The sequence below is a fragment of the Dreissena polymorpha genome, chromosome 14 (genome assembly GCF_020536995.1).
Source record: "Dreissena polymorpha isolate Duluth1 chromosome 14, UMN_Dpol_1.0, whole genome shotgun sequence".
NCBI classification, from domain to species: Eukaryota; Metazoa; Mollusca; class Bivalvia; order Myida; family Dreissenidae; genus Dreissena; species Dreissena polymorpha.
Genome location: NC_068368.1, coordinates 951,214 through 972,886, shown reverse-complemented (window position 1 = coordinate 972,886; position 21,673 = coordinate 951,214). Strand labels below are relative to the sequence as shown.

Below are 21,673 nucleotides of genomic sequence, written 5' to 3'. Positions count from 1 at the left end.
ACTCAACGATGTTGGACTTCAGATGTGTGAACAATTCCTTTGCCCTTACGCAGAGGGAAATTATATCTTAGTATATTAAAGCCAATTAACAACCACATTAAACAATGCCGCCTTTTCGGTTTGACTGCAAACGTGAGACAATCCATATGATAACAGGACCCCTGTTAATTGATCGATTTTGACACGTAGCGTAGTCACCTATTCGGGTAGGCATTGTCATGGAGATGCTGCAGATTAGAGGGAACACAGATTAGAGGTGCAGTTAAGCCTAAGATAAGGTAAATGTATGTTTGGATTTTGTAAAATCCGGGACATTTGACAGATATCCGGGACTGCGGGACACGTTCTTCATTTCCGGGACAATACCAGACAATCCGGGATGTATGGCATGTATGCTACATGGAAACCTTGTTAACACTCTAGAAGTCATTTTATGGTTTAATCTTCATGAAACTTGTTCACAACAATTTTTATGTCCCCCACTATAGTAGTGGGGGACATATTGTTTTTGCCCTGTCTGTTGGTTGGTTGGTTGGCTGGTCTGTTGGTCTGTTGGTTGGTTTGCGCCAACTTTAACATTTGCAATATTGAAGATAGCAACTTGATATTTGGCATGCATATGTATCTCATGGAGCTGCACATTTTGAGTGGTGAAAGGTCAAGGTCATCCTTCAAGGTCAAAGGTCAAATATATAGGTCAAAATCGCTCATTTAATGTACACATTTGCAATAACTTTTGCAATATTGAAGATAGCAACTTGATATTTGGCATGCATGTGTATCTCATGGAGCTTCACATTTTGAGTGGTGAAAGTTCAAGGTCATCCTTCAAGGTCAAAGGTCAAATATATGTGGCCAAAATCGCTCATTTTATGAGTAGGTACTTTTGCAATATTGAAGATAGCAACTTGATATTTGGCATGCAAGTGTATCTCATGGAGCTGCACATTTCGAGTGGTGAAAGGTCAAGGTCATCCTTCACGGTCAGGGTCAAATATATGTGGCCCAAATCGCTTATTTTATAAATACTTTTGCAATATTGAAGATAGCAACTTAATATTTGGCATGCATGTGTATCTCATGGAGCTGCACATTTTGAGTGGTGAAAGGTCAAGGTCATCTTTCATGGTCAAATATATGGGTCAAAATTGCTCATGTAATGTCACAAATATTAAAGCTAGCAATTTTATATTTCAAATGCTTGTGTATCTCATGGAACTGCACATTTTGAGTGGTAAAGGGTCAAGGTCAAACGTCATATAGGGGGACATTGTGTTTCACAAACACATCTTGTTTATAAATAATTTCTTGGCTGAGTTTGAAAATGGTTCGGGTCTGTTAATGCATTTCCACCAGGGAACAGGACAAGTTTCCTTATATGGCTATAGTTACTTCTATCAGAAGTGACAATTACAGTCCAATCTTCATGAAATTTTGGTAAGATCATTTATTCTAATGATATGTTGGCTGCATTTCAAAAATGGTTTTGGTTCCTTGAAATGTATGGCTGCCATTGGGCATGGCAGTTTTCCTTATTGAGACACCTTGTTAATGCTACAATAGCCACATTTAAATTTGCCATTTTTATTGGCCAATCTTAATGAAACCTAGTCAGAACATTTGTCCCCATGAAATCTTGGCTTAGGATGAAACTGGGTATTGTAAGATACAAAAATAGGTCACTAGGTCAAATTTAAAAATGCATCTTTATGCTCAAGAAGTCACTTGCTTTGTCAAATGTTCATGAACCTTGGTCAGAATGATTGTTCTAATTATATTTATTAGCTGAGTTCAAAAATAAAAATATGCCAAAAAATCATTTATGTTTCATAAAGTACTTTCATTATTTTGAACTCCAACTTGTGAGAATAGTTTATTTCCTTAGGATCTCAGGTGAGCGCCTTAGTTGCTTAGGTGCCCTTGTTTCAATACCGGTAAATTAACAACATTTTCCTCAATTCAGAGACACAATATAGCACTTGCATCTACTTCTTGACTGTCTGGTACATTCAAGAGCTGAGAACTTCATCAAAACATGATAATCGGATAGCATGGCTGGATATTTCTGGACATAACAACTATATTCAAGCTCAAGAACTTCATAAAATTTCCCAGTATTTCTAGACTTAAACTTCAAACACTGCTATTTCAGGAACTGAGAACTTAATTCAGTAATGAGATATTGATAGCATTTCCTTGTTTTTTTTTCTAGACACGAGAACTTCACCGTATTGGTCACAGGGACGAGGAGAAAAAAAACATGCATCTGTTTGTGTACAAGTCCATTGACCTAAACAAGATGGAGGCTAAAGTGATTGCGCACAAATACAAATGTATTGAGGAGTTCCTGGCGGACACTCACCTTATCCTGCATAATATGGTGTTGATCTACGGAGGTAACTTTAGTATGAGCCTGGGTCTGGGAAAACTGAGCCCAATGCATTGAGTGTTGTCCCAGATAAATCTGCACAGTCCACACAGGCTGATCATGAAAACTGAGCCCAATGCATTGAGTGTTGTCCCAGATAAATCTGCACAGCCCACACAGGCTGATCATGAAAACTGAGCCCAATGCATTGACTGTTGTCCCAGATAAATCTGCACAGTCCACACAGGCTGATCATGAAAACTGAGCCCAATGCATTGACTGTTGTCCCAGATAAATATGCACAGTCCACACAGGCTGATCATGAAAACTGAGCCCAATGCATTGACTGTTGTCCCAGATAAATCTGCACAGCCCACACAGGATGATCATGAAAACTAAGCCCAATGCATGACTGTTGTCCCAGATAAATCTGCACAGTCCACACAGGCTGATCATGAAAACTGAGCCCAATGCATTGACTGTTGTCCCAGATAAATCTGCACAGTCCACACAGGCTGATCATGAAAACCCGCCCAATGCATTGAGTAATGTCCCATATAAATCTGCACAGCCTACACAGGCTGATCATGAAAACTGAGCCCAATGCATTGACTGTTGTCCCAGATAAATCTGCACAGTCCACACAGGCTGATCATGAAAACTGAGCCCAATGCATTGACTGTTGTCCCAGATAAATCTGCACAGCCCACAAAGGCTGATCATGAAAACTGAGCCCAATGCATTGACTGTCGTCTCAGATAAATCTGCACAGTCCACACAGGCTGATCATGAAAACTGAGCCCAATGCATTGACTGTTGTCTCAGATAAATCTGCACAGTCCACACAGGCTGATCATGAAAACTGAGCCCAATGCATTGACTGTTGTCTCAGATAAATCTGCACAGTCCACACAGGCTGATCATGAAAACTGAGCCCAATGCATTGACTGTCGTCTCAGATAAATCTGCACAGTCCACACAGGCTGATCATGAAAACTGAGCCCAATGCATTGACTGTTGTCCAAGATAAATCTGCACAGCCCACAAAGGCTGATCATGAAAACTGAGCCCAATGCATTGACTGTTGTCTCAGATAAATCTGCACAGTCCACACAGGCTGAACATGAAAACTGAGCCCAATGCATTGACTGTTGTCTCAGATAAATCTGCACAGTCCACACAGGCTGATCATGAAAACTGAGCCCAATGCATTGACTGTTGTCTCAGATACATCTGCACAGTCCACACAGGCTGATCATGAAAACTGAGCCCAATGCATTGACTGTTGTCCAAGATAAATCTGCACAGTCCACACAGGCTGATCATGAAAACTGAGCCCAATGCATTGACTGTTGTCCCAGATAAATATGCACAGCCCACACAGGCTGATCATGAAAACTGAGCCCAATGCATTGACTGTTGTCCCAGATAAATCTGCACAGCCCACACAGGCTGATCATGAAAACTGAGCCCAATGCATTGACTGTTGTCTCAGATACATCTGCACAGTCCACACAGGCTGATCATGAAAACTGAGCCCAATGCATTGACTGTTGTCCCAGATAAATGTGCACAGTCCACACAGGCTGATCATGAAAACTGAGCCCAATGCAATGACTGTTGTCCCAGATAAATCTGCACAATCCACACAGGCTGATCATGAAAACTGAGCCCAATGCATTGACTGTTGTCCCAGATAAATCTGCACAGTCCACACAGGCTGATCATGAAAACTGAGCCCAATGCATTGACTGTTGTCCCAGATAAATCTGCACAGCCCACAAAGGCTGATCATGAAAACTGAGCCCAATGCATTGACTGTTGTCCTAGATAAATCTGCTCAGTCCACACAGGCTGATCATGAAAACTGAGCCCAATGCATTGACTGTCGTCTCAGATAAATCTGCTCAGTCCACACAGGCTGATCATGAAAACTGAGCCCAATGCATTGACTGTCGTCTCAGATAAATCTGCTCAGTCCACACAGGCTGATCGTGGAAACTGAGCCCAATGCATTGACTGTTGTCCAAGATAAATCTGCACAGTCCACACAGGCTGATCATGAAAACTGAGCCCAATGCATTGACTGTCGTCCCAGATAAATCTGCACAGCCCACACAGGCTGATCATGAAAACTGAGCCCAATGCATTGACTGTTGAGTGTTGTCCGAGATAAATCTGCACAGCCCACACAGGCTGATCATGAAAACTGAGCCCAATGCATTGACTATTGTCCCAGATAAATCTGCACAGTCCACACAGGCTGATCATGAAAACTGAGCCCAATGCATTGACTGTTGAGTGTTGTCCCACATAAATCTGCACAGTCCACACAGGCTGATCATGAAAACTGAGCCCAATGCATTGACTGTTGTCCCAGATAAATTTGCACAGTCCACACAGGCTGATCATGAAAACTGAGCCCAATGCATTGACTGTTGTCCCAGATAAATCTGCACAGTCCACACAGGCTGATCATGAAAACTGAGCCCAATGCATTGCCTGTTGTCCCAGATAAATCTGCACAGTCCACACAGGCTGATCATGAAAACTGAGCCCAATGCATTGAGTGTTGTCTCAGATAAATCTGCAGAGTCCACACAGGCTGATCATGAATACTGAGCCCAATGCAATGACTGTTGTCCCAGATAAATCTGCACAGTCCACACAGGCTGATCATGAAAACTGAGCCCAATGCATTGACTGTTGTCCCAGATAAATCTGCACAGTCCACACAGGCTGATCATGAAAACTGAGCCCAATGCATTGACTGTTGTCCCAGATAAATCTGCACAGTCCACACAGGCTGATCATGAAAACTGAGCCCAATGCATTGACTGTTGTCTCAGATAAATCTGCACAGTCCACACAGGCTGATCATGAAAACTGAGCCCAATGCAATGACTGTTGTCCCAGATAAATCTGCACAGTCCACACAGGCTGATCATGAAAACTGAGCCCAATGCATTGACTGTTGTCTCAGATAAATCTGCACAGTCCACACAGGCTGATCATGAAAACTGAGCCCAATGCATTGACTGTTGAGTGTTGTCCCAGATAAATCTGCACAGTCCACACAGGCTGATCATGAAAACTGAGCCCAATGCATTGACTGTTGTCCCAGATAAATCTGCACAGTCCACACAGGCTGATCATGAAAACTGAGCCCAATGCATTTACTGTTGTCTCAGATAAATCTGCACAGTCCACACAGGCTGATCAGGAACATTTTCGGCTTTTATCTAATTTTTCTATATAAAAGTCTGTTCTTTGAAAAGATCTATTTGAGGCAAAAAGTGTTGTCCCTGATTTGCCTTTGCTGACTTCACATGCTAATCTGGGACAACCTTTTAACGCACATGAATTAAGCCCCAATATCCCTATAATGGCAGTGGCCAATCTGATATAACTTTGCATGCACAGACTTATTCAGATTTTCTGTATAATATTTAGTTCATTGATTCCATATCTGCTCTTGATCACTTTGATACAACACTATAATGCAGATAATACTAATTTTATTATAATTGGAAAAACAATTTGCTCAAGAATTTAAGTGAAGTTTTTTTTTTAAATGTATGGATTTAAAAACTCTACTGCAAACAGTCGCTAACCCCAACTTTCAAAACAATTATGTTTGTAAAAGTGTTCACAACTCTTTATATCTTCCAATAATATATATTTATATATACGAAAGATGAGCATTCAATACGCTTAAACGTTGGTTTGATTTTACCTCTACATTTGGAATGTGCTCTATTAAAAGGGGGTTTAATGATTATGCTTAAAGTGTCCGCACAGGCTAATCAGGGAAGACACTTTCCACTTTTATGATATTTTTTTCAAGAAAATCTTCTTAGCAAAAATCTAGATAGGCAGAAAGTGTCGTCCCTAAATAAGCCTGTGCAGACTTCACAGTAGCTTGTGCAGACTGCACAGGCTAATCTGTTACAACACTTTACGCACATGCATTAAACCCTCTTTTCAAAGAGCACGGCACATTTATGTTTTCTTCTGATTACAGATGAAGTACCTGGTGGAATGACAGAACTTGCTAAAATCATGATTAGAGATTGTAAATATGATGTAAGTGTGCCCTGCATTTCATTTAACTTGTGATTTGCGATGATATAAAAAAGTAAATAGTAAATAAATAGTTATGTTAATTACATTTATTATGCCCTCCTTCGAATAAGAGGGGGTATATTGTTTTGCACATGTCAGTCGTTCGTTCCGTCCACCAGATGGTTTCAGGATGATAACTCAAGAATGCTTAGGCCAAGGATCATGAAACTTCATAGGTACATTGATCATGACTCGCAGATGACCCCTAATGATTCTCAGGTCAGTAGGTCAAAGGTCAAGGTCACAGTGACTCGAAACAGTAAAATGGTTTCAGGACGATGACTCAAGAATGCTAACGCCTAGGATCATGAAACTTCATAGGTACATTAATAATGACTGGCAGATGACCCCTATTGATTTTCAGATCACTAGGTCAAAGGTCAAGGTCACAGTGACTCAAAACAGTTAAATGGTTTCCTGATGATAACTCAAGAATAATTAGGCATAGGATCATGAAACTTCATAGGTACATTGATCATGACTGGTAGATGACCCCTATTGATTTTCAGGTTACTAGGTCAAGGGTCAAGGTCACAGTGACAAAAAATGTATTCACACAATGGCTGCAACTAAAACTGACAGCCCATATGGGGGGCATGCATGTTTTACAAACAGCCCTTGTTGTCCCCTACTGGTTTCACCGGAGGGGACTTATGGTTTGCGCTCTGTGTGTCCGTCTGTCTGTGAGTTTGTCTGTCACACTTTTCTTGATCCTGCGATAACTTTAAAAGTTCTTAATATTTTTTCATGAAACTTGAAACATGGATAGATGGCAATATGGACATTATGCACATCATTTCATTTTGTTCATACGTCTTAAATTCTGGTTGCTATGGCAACAAATAGACTAGAAATACTGCGGAAAATGGTGGTTTTCTGGATCCTGCGATAACTTTAGTTTTTCACGCAACTTGCAACATGGATAGATGGCAATATGGACATTATGCACGTCATTTAATTTTGTTCCTACGTCAAAAATTGTGGTTGCTATGGCAACCAAAAATATATAAAAATATGATTGTGCGTAAAGTGTCGTCCCAGATTATCCTTTGGAGTCCGCACAGGCTAATCAGGGACAACACTTTCTGCTTTTATGACATTTTTCATTTAAATGAAGTCTATTCTTAGCAAAAAATCCAATTTAGGCGGAAAGTGTCGTCCCTGATTAACCTGTGGGGACTCCATAGGATTATCTGGGACGACACTTTATGCACAATCATAAAGCCCAGTTTTTTCAGAACAAGGCTCAAATGTGTGCTTGCATGGGTCAGTTCGAGCTTGTTGAGACTGTAAATTCTATCACCCATTGCTATTATTGTTAACTTCCACAACTGTTCCATGTGATGAAATGACATTTTGCTCAAGATAAGAGTAAGAGGGTATAGATCAAAATGTGTAATAATAAGGCTTGACTTGTCCCTTTCCCACTAAGAAGTAACGTGAAAATGGCTTTTGCAAACAGCATAAAACCAAAACAGCCTGTGAGTAACTCGCAGTATGTTCAGGTTTTATGCTGTTTACTGCTCATCAGTATCAGGGTTAGAAATGAAGCCTTAAAAAATTGAATCTAGTAAGAAAGATCTGTAATTAAATTAAACTTTTTAAGGGACTACAAATGTGTAAAAATACGTATCTAAGTGATACAGGGTTAACTGTCACTTCATTATTTGTCACAAAGTTTAAAATTTAATTACCACAAACATTCCCCATGCCCATAGCTCAAAGATCAATGTCACACATAAAGATCAAGGTCAAATTAAGGCAGATTTTTTAGACTGTAACTACATAATTATTCAGGAATACTTATTTACCGCAAATTTTAAGCATGTGGCTATGGCATGTTGCTGAGATTTACATTTGTGATTGTAAGAATCATTTTATGTCATTTTTATGCCCCCAGATCGAATGATCAGGGGGTATATTGTTTTTGGCCTGTCTGTCTGTCATTGTGTGTGTCTGTCCCAAAACTTTAATCTTGCTCATAAAATGAAAACTCTTGGGTCTATGTTCTTTAAACTTCACGTGTGCATGCATCTGATTGAGATCTACAATCAAACATGGTTTGAGGTCACTAGGTAAAAGGTCAAGGTAACTGTGGCCTTTGCATTATAATATATACCATTTTCGCTTAAATAGCTTCTGTTCTGCTTCACGCGCAGTAGGGGGAATTGTGTTTGACAAACACAGCTCTTGTTGGGTTCTTAAAACCTGAATTTGAAACATATTTGTTATATACACCATATTGAATTGCTTATCTACTAATATATACTGTATTCATGGATTATTTGTCATAGACTATGATTTCTTCATATGTTTGTAGATTGATGAGATGGCACAGTGCCAGAATTGTTACTACATGTCCAATGCAAAACCCAAGCATTGGTTTGCGCAACCCTGTGTAAGTTGGAATCATTTGAGTTGTTATTTATATTCTTGTATTGGTAATATTTTTTATACCCATCTTTGGTCACAATCACGCTTTACGCTGGGTTTAATTGAAATCTGATGTCATTCTTGTGGATTATAGAATAACAGGTAAATTTGTTTCTAAACAATTTAATATTATCTTTGCTAAACATGTAATCTAATATGACATTTTTATATGAAAATTAAAGCTTGAGAGCAAAGTGTACAAATGGATAAAACTATACATGACAAAAGGAATTTGAATAAAGCTTAGGAAAAAGGGGCTTAACCCTTTCAGTGCGGTAACCGAATTTTAAAGGCCTTTGCAAACAGTTTGGATCCAGATGAGATGCCACAGAACGTGGCGTCTCATCAGGATCCAAACTGTTTGCTATTCTGATAGTATTCTTTGGAAAAAATTCGAAGAAAATGCTAAATTTAGAAATTCAGCAGACGACATTTTTGCAGACGACAAATTTCCCAGCATGCAATGGGTTAATACATTTGGAGACTGCGCAGGCTATTCTGAGAGAACACTTTTTGCACATGTATAAGGCTGCAGTGACCCTAAGCACTGGAATGTATAAAAACATGGTTTGTAACGACAGAAAGGGATATCATAAGAGCTATTCTGGGAATCAGTCAACTCTCTGTATAAAGGGCGTGATAATTTGACTTATAATTGGACACTTGTCCCCTCTCCCAGGACCCGCCCCACGAGCTTGTGTACGCCAAGCTGAAAGGCTACAGCTACTGGCCGGCCAAGGTGATAAACTATGTGGACAGCGAGCGATACGATGTGAGATTCTTCGGTGGACTCCACCAGAGGGCAGTCATTCCAAAGGATCAGATAAAGCCCATTGATGCTGATCTCAAAAAACTAAGCATAAAACGCACTTCAGGTGGGTGATCATGTGTCTATTGCAAAACTTTGGAATATTTAAGAATAGGATTGTTATGCCCCAGCATGCCCATTTTGACAAAATCTTGGCCAAGGTAGAATCTGGGTCTATAACGGTAAAATCTTAAAAAAATCTTTCACAAACTTGTATTGTGAATAGCTTCTTAATGCTCTGCAAGGTTTCTTATTCAAACATTTAATGTTTCTTTATGAAGAGGGGATAAACAAAATGCAAAGTTACAATCTTTGAGTTCTTTAAATGTCGTTGCAAAATAACTGGGACTCTTATTACAAAAATGACTTACCTAACAAAATATTTCATCAAGTCGACAATTGTATGATACATGTAAGACAAATGAATATGGAAATATATAATGTAATTTCATCATTTCAGTTTTAAGAAAATACCCAAGTAAATGTGTACTGCACAGGCTAATCTTGAACAACACTTAACACACATGCATTAACCCTTTCCCTCTCAGAAGCAAAGTGAAAATGTGCAAACAGCATGAAACCAGAACAGCCTGCGAGTAACTCGCAGTCTGTTCAGGTTTTATGCTGTTTGCTGCTCATCAGTATGTAAGAGTTAGAGATGAAGCCTTAAAAACTTGAATCTATTAAGAAAGGTTTTTAATTGAATTTAACTTTCTAAGGGACTACACAAATATGTCCAAATACGTATCTAAGTGGTAAAGGTTAAACCCCCTTTTCACAGAGCGAGGTTTGCTTGTTATCCCCCGCCATAGGCGGAGGGATATTGTTTTGGCCTTGTCCGTCCGTACGTCTTTCCGTCCGTCCGTAGCCATATCTTGGAAGTGCTTTGGCGGATTTCATTGAAACGTGGTATGAGTATATATATGGATAAGAGGATGATGCATGCCAAATGGCATTGTACACCATCAGTAAATAACAGAGTTATGGCCCTTTGTGTCTTGAAAAAATGCTTTTGTGTGTGTCCAGAGTCATATCTTGGAAGTGCTTTGGCGGATTTCATTGAAACTTGGATAAGAGGATAATGCACGCCAAATAGCATTGTACAACATCTGTTAATATTAAAGTTATGGCCCTTGGTATCTTGAAAAAATGCTTTTTTGAGTGTCAAATATAACATTTTGTGTCCAGACGCATATTTTGGCGGGGTATATCAATTCAACGAATTTGCTTGTTTATTTCAGGGTTTGCGAAGGCACTGCAGGAACTAAAGGTCCACCAGGATCTGCTATCAGAGGTAGAGCCCAAGCAGGGTGGAGATGATGAGGACGAGGAGGAGGAGGAGGAAGAGGAGGAGGTACAAAAGGTGTCCTCAACATCCATCACAACCAGTAAAGAGGCCAAGCGCAAACGGGTGAGCATTTACAGAGCAACAATGGCAACAGTTTTTAAGAAAAATTTACTGATACTTTTTGTTAAATTCTTCCAAAATATCAGTGAAGGAAGTATTAACACTTCCAAATAATGCTAAAGATTTCCAATCCCCAACTCCTTAAAGGGAGGCATTATAAATCAACGTTAACTACAGGTCTCGAAAAGCGTAATTACACTTTAGGTTTCCGACACTTAAAAATAGTAGGGATGGCAAAATCATTCGAATAATCGAATATTCGATTGAATGGTCAGCATTCGAATAATAAAAATGATATTCCCATTTTTTTCCAAACGTAATTTCACCAATATTTAATGACCTGCGAACCGCTTACTAAAAAGCAACCGAAATCACTTGGGAGTAACATGTTTGACGTGACGTTCTTCGTGTCAAACTGAAAACGCGGCCCGTATCAGTGTTGATTGCGCAATGCGATACACACGCTCTAAGAAAGGCCTCGACTGTTGTTTGCAAATGGGGTGCCAATTAACGGTTTCAATTGACTGGCGAATAATAATTAAGTTTTGTGATCACAGTATGTACAGCCATTAAAATGTGTGAATTACTCAAATCGCGCAATGCAATATACTTACTATAAGAAAGGGCCCGAACTGTTGTTTGTCAATTAGGTACCAATTAAGGGCTTCAATTTACTTGCGAATAATAATTTAGTTTTTGTGATCACAGTTTGAACAGACATTTGAATATGTGAATTACTCAAAAGTAACAGATGATATAAATTAAACAATCATCAAGGAACCATCATTAAAATCTGAAAATGCCACCAGCCCCTTCTGCAGTATGGAATACTTTACACGGTCTGTGGATAAGAAGACCGCAACGTAAAATGTGTGTAAACTTAGTTTTACATATGCACGGTCTGCTACAAATCTGTGAAATCATTAAAAAATAAAATTCTATGACATGATGTTTTTCATTCTATTTGTGCCAGATCACAGTATCGGTCATAGTATTAGTCGACAGCGATACAATTATTTGATAGCAACGTTAATAAACAGCCTCGTATTTAGCAAACGAATATAACTTACAAACCAATCGAAATTAACACATAACAAGGTAAAATCAATCCAGCCGTTTATGCGAATATTCGATTAAATGAATTTGCGAACATTCGAATACCGATATTGGTATTCGATGCCATCCCTAAAAAATAGTTTTAAAAAGTGTGTCCGAAAATTTTGATACGAAACATATTTAAAAAATACGAGTGTCTGAACATTAAGAGACAGACTGCACAGGCTAATCTTGGAGAACACTTTACACACATGCATTATACCCCCTTTTTACAGGGCACTGCCCAAATATTAAAGGGAAATCAGAGGCAAGTTATCAAATATTAAAAATATGCACTTGATTGCTCTCATTCTACTTAAGACTTATGATTTGTTGGGTCACATTTCAATGAGTCAGTAAGACCAAGCCATGTTCAAAGGTCGAATTCAAAGGATACAATCATTTATGCGCTGTACATTAAATAAAGAAATTTACTGTTCAATTTATATTAAGAATACATACAATCAAGGTACATCTACTTCAGAAGTACACAAAAATGCAGGAAAGATAATTTTGACTGCTTTTAAAAGTGCCCTTTTATTTTGTGGTATTATGTTGATAAATCATAAGTATGGGGGACTTTGTTTCAGTTCTTCATGCCAGACAACAAAGTCCCAATGTCTGACAAGTACACATATAATAATGAAATACTCCTGACTGCACCATCGTAATTTTGAATTGTTAAAAATTACTTAATGAAATTCAAACTCAATTCTCCTATAAATGGGATTTGATTTCAGGTCTCAATGCGAGAGATACACGGGCACCCTTTCTGACTACATGTTTTACTCATTAAATGAAATACCTCTTAATGCAAAATTTTTTAATTTGACCAAAATGTATTTGGTACTGTTATACTTCATAAAATTTTAACTCAATTCATGCCTCCAATGGTATATCACTTTAGGTCTCTAGTGTTTTTCCCAGGAGGGCAAAGGGGCATGGCACATTACTTTCAAAAAGGGCATTTTAGCGCGCAGTTTAGGCAAAAAAGGGCAAAAACGTTCCTTGAATACCTGAATTACGGGGAAACATGTATTCGCATCAGAAGCAGTTGTGGAAAAAATAACATATAAACAAGCACATTTAATGGTAATAGATGTATTTAACTTACTATGATTTATATTAATATATTTACCTTGCAATGTACATTTAAGTTCCATGCTGTTTCAATAAACTGTACAGCACGACAAACATAATAAAGCAATATATGCATATGAATCTGATTATACACAGATCCACTAACATATAAATGAAACCATGTTTGTCTTATCCCATTTTCTAACAATAATCTCGACAGATGTTTAAAATAACATTGCGAGTAAATTGATCGCTAACAATATGCAAACACTCGTTTCTGTGACATACATCCACCGAGTAGATTACAAATAAATAAATAATGTTGTTGCTATCTAAAACATTTTTATGCATCGTTGATTATCACAGACATTTAATTAATTCCTTCTTAATGTATAATCTCCATCGTTAATTCGATCGTTTACGACGTTATTTGCCATTTTTGCCGAGTCACAATTTAATTCTGTATAATCCGCCATGTTGATAAAATGTCAAAGGATGTAAGCGACAGGTGCGCATAGCAACGTTAAATCGTATACGCGATTCGCATTTTGTTAAATTAGTATACGTTTCAGTAATTATTTCAATAATTAGATCTCATTATCTTAAAGACGAAAACGATAAAGAATAAATTTGTTTGTGATTTTAAATGTAATTATGCGTAAAAATATATGTTTTGATATAACTGAATAATGCATGCAATGCACAATTGCCACGAGAATAACATCGAGTTTTTCATCAAAAGTCTCCGAAGTAATGATTTTATCGTGGAGGAGTACATATTGCCGAGCGAAAAGTGCGCTTGGTATAACATAGCCTCCGGCATTATCGATTGATACTGACACGGGGTTATTCACGCATGACTAATTCACAGCTTTGGAGCAGTCAGTAAGACCTACCTATAATTCGAGCACTGTTATAGATTAAACCTGCTCAATTAATATAGTCGATTAGACGTGACGGCTCTCGAGTAAATCAAGCACAGTCAGAGCGTCACAGACAATCAAGGAAGCTGATTTTGCGGACCTTTAGATCGTAAGGCAATAAAGATGTTATCGATAAGGGCGTGTGGCGAAATTTGCTTTTGAAAAAAAGGGCGCGTGGCGAAATTTGCCTTTGAAAAAAAGGGCGCGTGGCGAAATTTGCCTTTGAAAAGGGCAGCGTGGCGATCCGGGAGGGCGGCGTGGCTTTTCGCCACGTTAAAATGGCCTGGGAAAAACACTAGGTCTCAATGCCTGAAGACACATTGACATTATCTGACAAGTACTCATATAACATTAAACTCCTTTCTTCACAAACGTTACTGTGTACTGTTGTTTAAAATTACTCCCTGCTATTAAACCCTTTCCCCCATAAGAAGCAAAGAGAAAATGGCTTTTGCAACCAGCATGAAACCAGAACAACCTGCGAGTAACTCGCAGTCTGTTCAGGTTTTAAGCTGTTTGCTACACATCAGTACCTCAGGGTTGGAAATAAAGCCTTTCAAACTTGAATATATTAAGAATGGACTTAAATTTAATTTGCTTTTCTGAAGGACTTCAAATGCGACAAAATATGTATCAAAGTGGTAAAGGGTTTAACCTTTAATTCACCCCTTCAATAGGATTTCTGTTCAGATCTCAATTCCTGATGACACAGACACATTGTCTGACAAGTATACATGACATGAAATGCTCCTGACTGCATTTTGTTAAAAATTGCTTCCTGTAATGTAAACTGAATTGAAGCCTCTGATAGGATTTAACTTCAGGGCTAAATTTAAACTCAAATCACATCTCCAATGGGATTTCACTTCAGGGCTCAATTTAAATTCAAATCACATCTCCAATGGGATTTCACTTCAGGGCTCAATTTAAACTCAAATCACATCTCCAAAGGGATTTCACTTCAGGACTCAATTTAGACTCAAATCATGTCTCCAATGGGATTTCATTTCAGGGCTCAATTTAAACTCAAATCAAGTCTCCAATGGGATTTCACTTCAGGACTCAATTTAAACTCAAATCATGTCTCCAATGGGATTTCATTTCAGGGCTCAATTTAAACTCAAATCAAGTCTCCAATGGGATTTCACTTCAGGACTCAATTTAAACTCATATCACGTGTCCAATGGTATTTCACTTCAGGACTCAATTTAAACTCAAATCACGTGTCCAAAGGTATTTCACTTCAGGTCTCAATTTAAACTCAAATCACATGTCCAATGGTATTTCACTTCAGGGCTCAATTTTAACTCAAATCACGTCTCCAATGGGATTTCATTTCAGGGCTCAATTTAAACTCAAATCACGTCTCTAATGGGATTTCACTTTAGGACTCAATTTAAACTCAAATCACGTGTATAGTGGTATTTTACTTCAGGACTCTATTTAAACTCAAATCATGTCTCAATTGGATTTTACTACAGTGCTCAATTTAAATTCAAATCTTGTCTCAAATGGGATTTCACTACAGGCTCAATTTAAACTCAAATCACATCTCCAATGGGATTTCACTACAGGGCTCAATTTAAACTCAAATCACGTGTCCAATGGTATTTCACTTCAGGGCTCAATTTGAACTCAAATCACGTCTTCAATGAGTTTCATTTCAGGACTCAATTTAAACTCAAATCACGTGTCCAAAGGTATTTCACTTCAGGACTCAATTTAAACTCAAATCACGTCTCTAATGGGATTTCACTTCAGGACTCAATTTAAACTCAAATCACGTGTATAGTGGTATTTTACTTCAGGGCTCAATTTTAACTAAAATCACGTCTCCAATGGTATTTCACTTCAGGGCTCAATTTATACTCAAATCACGTCTCTAATGGTATTTCACTTCAGGACTCAATTTTAACTCAAATCACGTGTCCAAAGGTATTTCACTTCAGGACTCAATTTAAACTCAAATCACGTGTTCAATGGTATTTCACTTCAGGGCTCAATTTTAACTCAAATCACGTCTCCAATGGGATTTCATTTCAGGACTCAATTTCAACTCAAATCACGTCTCCAATGGTATTTCATTTCAGGACTCAATTTAAACTCAAATCACGTCTCTAATGGGATTTCACTTCAGGTCTCAATTTAAACTCAAATCACGTTTCTAATGGTATTTCACTTCAGGTCTCAATTTCAACTCAAATCATGTCTCCAATGGGATTTTATTTCAGGGCTCAATTTAAACTCAAATCACGTGTCCAATGGTATTTCACTTCAGGTCTCAATTTAAAGTCAAATCACGTGTCCAATGGTATTTCACTTCAGGACTCAATTTAAACTCAAATCACGTGTCCAATGGTATTTCACTTCAGGTCTCAATTTAAACTCAAATCACGTCTCCAATGGGATTTCATTTCAGGACTCAATTTAAACTCAAATCACGTGTCCAATGGTATTTCATTTCAGGACTCAATTTAAACTCAAATCACGTCTTCAATGGGATTTCACCTTAGGTCTCAATTTAAAGTCAAATCACGTGTCCAATGGTATTTCACTTCAGGACTCAATTTAAACTCAAATCACGTGTCCAATGGTATTTCATTTCAGGACTCAATTTAAACTCAAATCACGTGTCCAATGGGATTTCATTTCAGGACTCAATTTAAAGTCAAATCACGTGTCCAATGGTATTTCACTTCAGGGCTCAATTTAAACTCAAATCACGTGTCCAATGGTATTTCACTTCAGGTCTCAATTTTAACTCAAATCACGTCTCCAATGGGATTTCATTTCAGGACTCAATTTAAACTCAAATCACGTGTCCAATGGTATTTCATTTCAGGACTCAATTTAAACTCAAATCACGTCTTCAATGGGATTTCACCTTAGGACTCAATTTAAACTCAAATCACGTGTCCAATGGTATTTCATTTCAGGACTCAATTTAAACTCAAATCACGTCTTCAATGGGATTTCACTTTAGGACTCAATTTAAACTCAAATCACGTCTCCAATGGTATTTCACTTCAGGGCTCAATTTAAACTCAAATCACGTGTCCAATGGTATTTCACTTCAGGTCTCAATGCCAGATAACACAGTCACATCATCTGAGGAGTACCATCCACAGAGACAACGCGTACCGTCCATAGATGAGTACACCTTCAATGGAGAGGAGGTCAAAGAACCCCCCAAAAAACGGTCGCGACTCTCCACCAATAATACTGCGTCTCAAACCAGCAAAAAGGTATGTAAGTCGCTTCAGTGTTGAAGTTATTGATAGCTTTTCAATGTTGAACTGGTGTTTCTAAAAATCTATGTTTTGTAGAGAGGGACAGTTTCTAATTTTGCTTCTTAAAGAGTCGAGCATGTAGACGCTGAATTCTGATTAAAATGAGTTTGCATGGGTGAGACACACATTTCACTGATAATCTGTCCTCTTTGATGTCTGTTGTTCCGTTGAATGCTTTGTCTCTACAGGTCTAAGACACTTCTGACCATAATTTGAAGAATCCTTATATGTATTTACTATATAGGGTCAACAAATGCAAATTGTGAGTTCAATTTGATCCAATCATTTTTTTCAGGAAATGTTATCTTAGGTATATACCATGACATTTTGATAAATTTTGTGTTTCAGCTCTAGATCTCTGGATCTAAGGTTTTGAATTACATTGAACTAAGTCGTATCCCAATAGAGTGGATATGTGCATATTGTAAGGTTGGTCCTTGTAAAAGATTTGTCAAGGAGTTACTGCCCTTTGATAATAAATGGAAATGTTTGTTTTTGCTAAAAACATATTAACTTTCAATGCCCTATTGATAAAACTATATACAGTGTCCATTTAGGGTGGACACTCACAGGATGTCAGATTCTTTCATTCCACTGGTTTTTAGGGAAATACTGATTTCATAAAAATTGTAGCGGTTTTTATTGCAAATCAAAATCTCTTATACTTGGTCACCTTTTTCGAATTTTAGGAGGCTGCCCTATAAAGGGGCCATGTGCATATTGTTAGATTGCTAGGTACATTCATAGTTCATGGATCCATTGTCTCAATGTCTATACCTATGCTTTTAATCAACCGATACATTAATGAAGTGCTTTATCAGGGAGCATCCATCAGTTTTGCTGATAGTGTTGTTTAACCCTTTACAATTTAGATACGCATTTTTATGTCCCCCACTATAGTAGTGGGGGACATATTGTTTTTGCCCTGTCTGTTGGTCTGTCTGTTGGTCTGTTGGTCTGTCTGTTTGCGCCAACTTTAACATTTTGCAATAACTTTTGCTATATTGAAGATAGCAACTTCATATTTGGCATGCATGTGTATCTCATGAAGCTGCACATTTTGAGTGGTGAAAGGTCAAGGTCAAGGTCATCCTTCAAGGTCAGAGGTCAAATATATGTGGCCAAAATCGCTCATTTTATGAATACTTTTGCAATATTGAAGATAGCAACTTGATATTTGGCATGCATGTGTATCTCATGGAGCTGCACATTTTGAGTGGTGAAAGGTCAAGGTCAAGGTCATCCTTCAAGGTCAGAGGTCAAATATATGTGGCCCAAGTCGCTTATTTTATAAATACTTTTGCAATATAGAAGATAGCAACTTGATATTTGGCATGCATGTGCATCTCATGGAGCTGCACATTTTGAGTGGTGAAAGGTCAAGGTCAAGGTCATCCTTCAAGGTCAGAGGTCATATATATGTGGCCCAAATCGCTTATTTTATGAATACTTTTACAATATTGAAGATAGCAACTTGATATTTGGCATGCACATTTGGAGTGGTGAAAGGTCAAGGTCAAGGTCATCCTTCACAAGGTCAAGGTCATCCTACAAGGTCAAACATCATATAGGGGGACATTGTGTTTCACAAACACATCTTGTTTGTCCCTTAGCAAGTCAAATTTAATTATAGACCTTTCTTACTAGATTCAAGTTTTAAAGGCTTCATTGCCAACCCATAGATACTGATGAGCAGCAAACAGCATCAAACCTGAACAGACTTCGAGTTGCTTGCAAGCTGTTCTGGTATTATGCTGTTTGCCATTTTCACTTTGCTTCTGAGTGGGACAGGGTTAAAATAATTATTATGGCTTGCATGACCAAAATGCTTGTGCTGATCATATCGTTCTTGTCCTTCGTGAAACCCGCATAATTGCAACTTTAACAATAGAATAAAACAAAAACTACCAATTAGTTTAAGAAAATCTTATGTTAACAATAATATTGTCCTTGAATTGACCCGTTCATAATAACATGTTAAAGGGTCCTTTTCACAGATTTTGGCATGCATTGACGTTTGTCATAAAATGCTTTATATTGGTAAAATTAAACATTGGACCTAAAAATCCCCAGTAAACAAACAATAATACAATTTAAGAAAAAAAGAAACCCTCAACTGGACTCGAACCACTGACCCCTGGGGTCCTGGAGTAGAAATTCTTCCGCTTAGACCACTCGGCCATCAATGCTCGTGTTATGAAGGGATGTATTTTTTACTTTATATAAGCAGTCCTTGTAGTTTCACAAAATTTAACGACAGCGACAGAACTTTCCAAATTATTTAATCGTTTCGCGTTGCAACGCTTTATAATTTACAGGTTTTCAAATTGTCAAAAGATGCATGTAATGGATATTTTAGAGCATGGTTAATGTTAAGTATTACTATTTCCTCACAAATATCATAACTTAAACGAAAATTTGCGAATCTGAAACAACTTTTGTTTTTGGCCTGTCTGTCTGTCTGTCTGTCTGTCTGTCTGTCTGTCTGTCTGTCTGTCTGTCTGTCTGTCTGTCTGTCTGTCTGTCTGTCTGTCTGTCTGTCTGTCATTGATTGTATGTTTGTGTCCCAAAACTGTAACCTTTGTTAAAGTTTTGCAATAACTTTATCATTATTGAAGATAGCAACTTGATATTTGGCATGCATGCGTATCTCATGGAGCTGCACATTTTAAGTGGTTAAAGGTCAAGGTCATCCTTTAAGGTCAAAGGTCAAATATAGCTCTTCAAAGCCGTGCAATAGGGGGCATTGTGTTTCTGACAAACACATCTCTTGTTTTAATTTCGTCAATTTACCAAAACTTGAAAAGGCCCCTTTAATGTACACAAAAATGCAAGCTATAGCCACTTTGCTATAAAGCGGTAAAATTAACAAATCATCAAGCACAGCAACTAAGAAATATCATTAAAACCTAAGAACAGAGTAAAGAAAGTTCAAGACTTCAGTCATTTTAACTGTAAATTTTGTCTTTATTTTTAGCTCACCTGAGCACAACGTGCTCATGGTGAGCTTTTGTGATCGCCTTTTGTCCGTCGTCCGTTGTCCGTCGTGCGTTGTGTGACGTCAACATTTGCCTTGTTCAATCCTCTAGAGGCCACATTTATTGTCCAATCTTCATGAAATTCGGTCAGAAGATTGGTTTTAATGATATCTTGGATGAGTTCGAAAATGGTTACGTTTGCTTGAAAAACATGGCTGCCAAGGGGCGGGGCATTTTTCCTTATATGGCTATATATGGCTATAGCAAAATCTTGTTAACACTCTAGAGGCCACATTTATTGTCCAATCCTCATAAAACTTGGTCAGAAGATTCATCCCAATGATATCTTGGATGAGTTCGAAAATGATGTTGGTTGGTTGAAAACATGGCCGCCAGGGGGCGGGGCATTTTACCTTATATGGCTATTGTAAAACCTTGTTAACACTCTTTAGGCCACATTTATTTTCTGATCTTCATGAAACTTGCTCAGATGATTTATCCCAATGATATCTTGGATGAGTTCAAAAATGGTAACCTTGGCTTGAAAAACATGGCTGCCAAGGGGCGGGCATTTTTCCTTATATGGCTATATATGGCTATAGTAAAATCTTGTTAACTTTCTAGTTTGCTCAATCTTCATGAAATTTGGTCAGAACATTGGTTTCCTGTGTAGTAAAGTTTGGTTTTATTATGAATTTTCATGGTTAACATAACTGTTTTAGTCATTAACACTTATGATAAGCCTTTCAACTAAGAGATAACTGAAAGAAAGACAACATGTACATGATTTTGCAGTATTTATGCAGTATTTATCTCCCTTGTTTAACCTGGTTCAGTAATCTATTTTTAGTTCTGCTCTGGAATTTGGGAAGATATCGATCATAGATAAATGCACAGTTCTGAGGGAAAATTGACTACTCTGCCATTGATCTCTTCTGAACTGTATAAAATAAGCTGTTTTGGCAGATTTAAACACCTCTTGATGGTTTCTTGAAAAGTTAACAGCTCTTGAAAAAGGTTGGAATTTTGAAATAATGAAACTCTAAATTATTTTTAACTCCAGCATCAAGACATTTTGGCATTATTTTCTAAATTATTCTTTTTATTTAGATTATTTTTATTTGGCATTTTTAAAATTAGAAAGACTCTATTCTATTTCAATAAC

At 37.8% G+C, this 21,673-nt stretch overlaps 1 protein-coding gene across 1 annotated transcript in view; it reads left to right on the top strand.

Annotated features, from left to right (window-relative positions):
* The window catches only part of LOC127858990 (zinc finger MYND domain-containing protein 11-like), a 68,953-nt gene that overhangs the window by 26,182 nt on the left and 21,098 nt on the right, over positions 1–21,673 (top strand). Inside the window, exons 7-12 of the mRNA XM_052396379.1 lie at positions 2,213–2,396; positions 6,393–6,454; positions 8,814–8,891; positions 9,606–9,801; positions 10,976–11,145; positions 17,318–17,485. Of these exons, the coding sequence (XP_052252339.1) occupies positions 2,213–2,396; positions 6,393–6,454; positions 8,814–8,891; positions 9,606–9,801; positions 10,976–11,145; positions 17,318–17,485 (858 nt within the window). The remainder of the gene's footprint in view (positions 1–2,212; positions 2,397–6,392; positions 6,455–8,813; positions 8,892–9,605; positions 9,802–10,975; positions 11,146–17,317; positions 17,486–21,673) is intronic.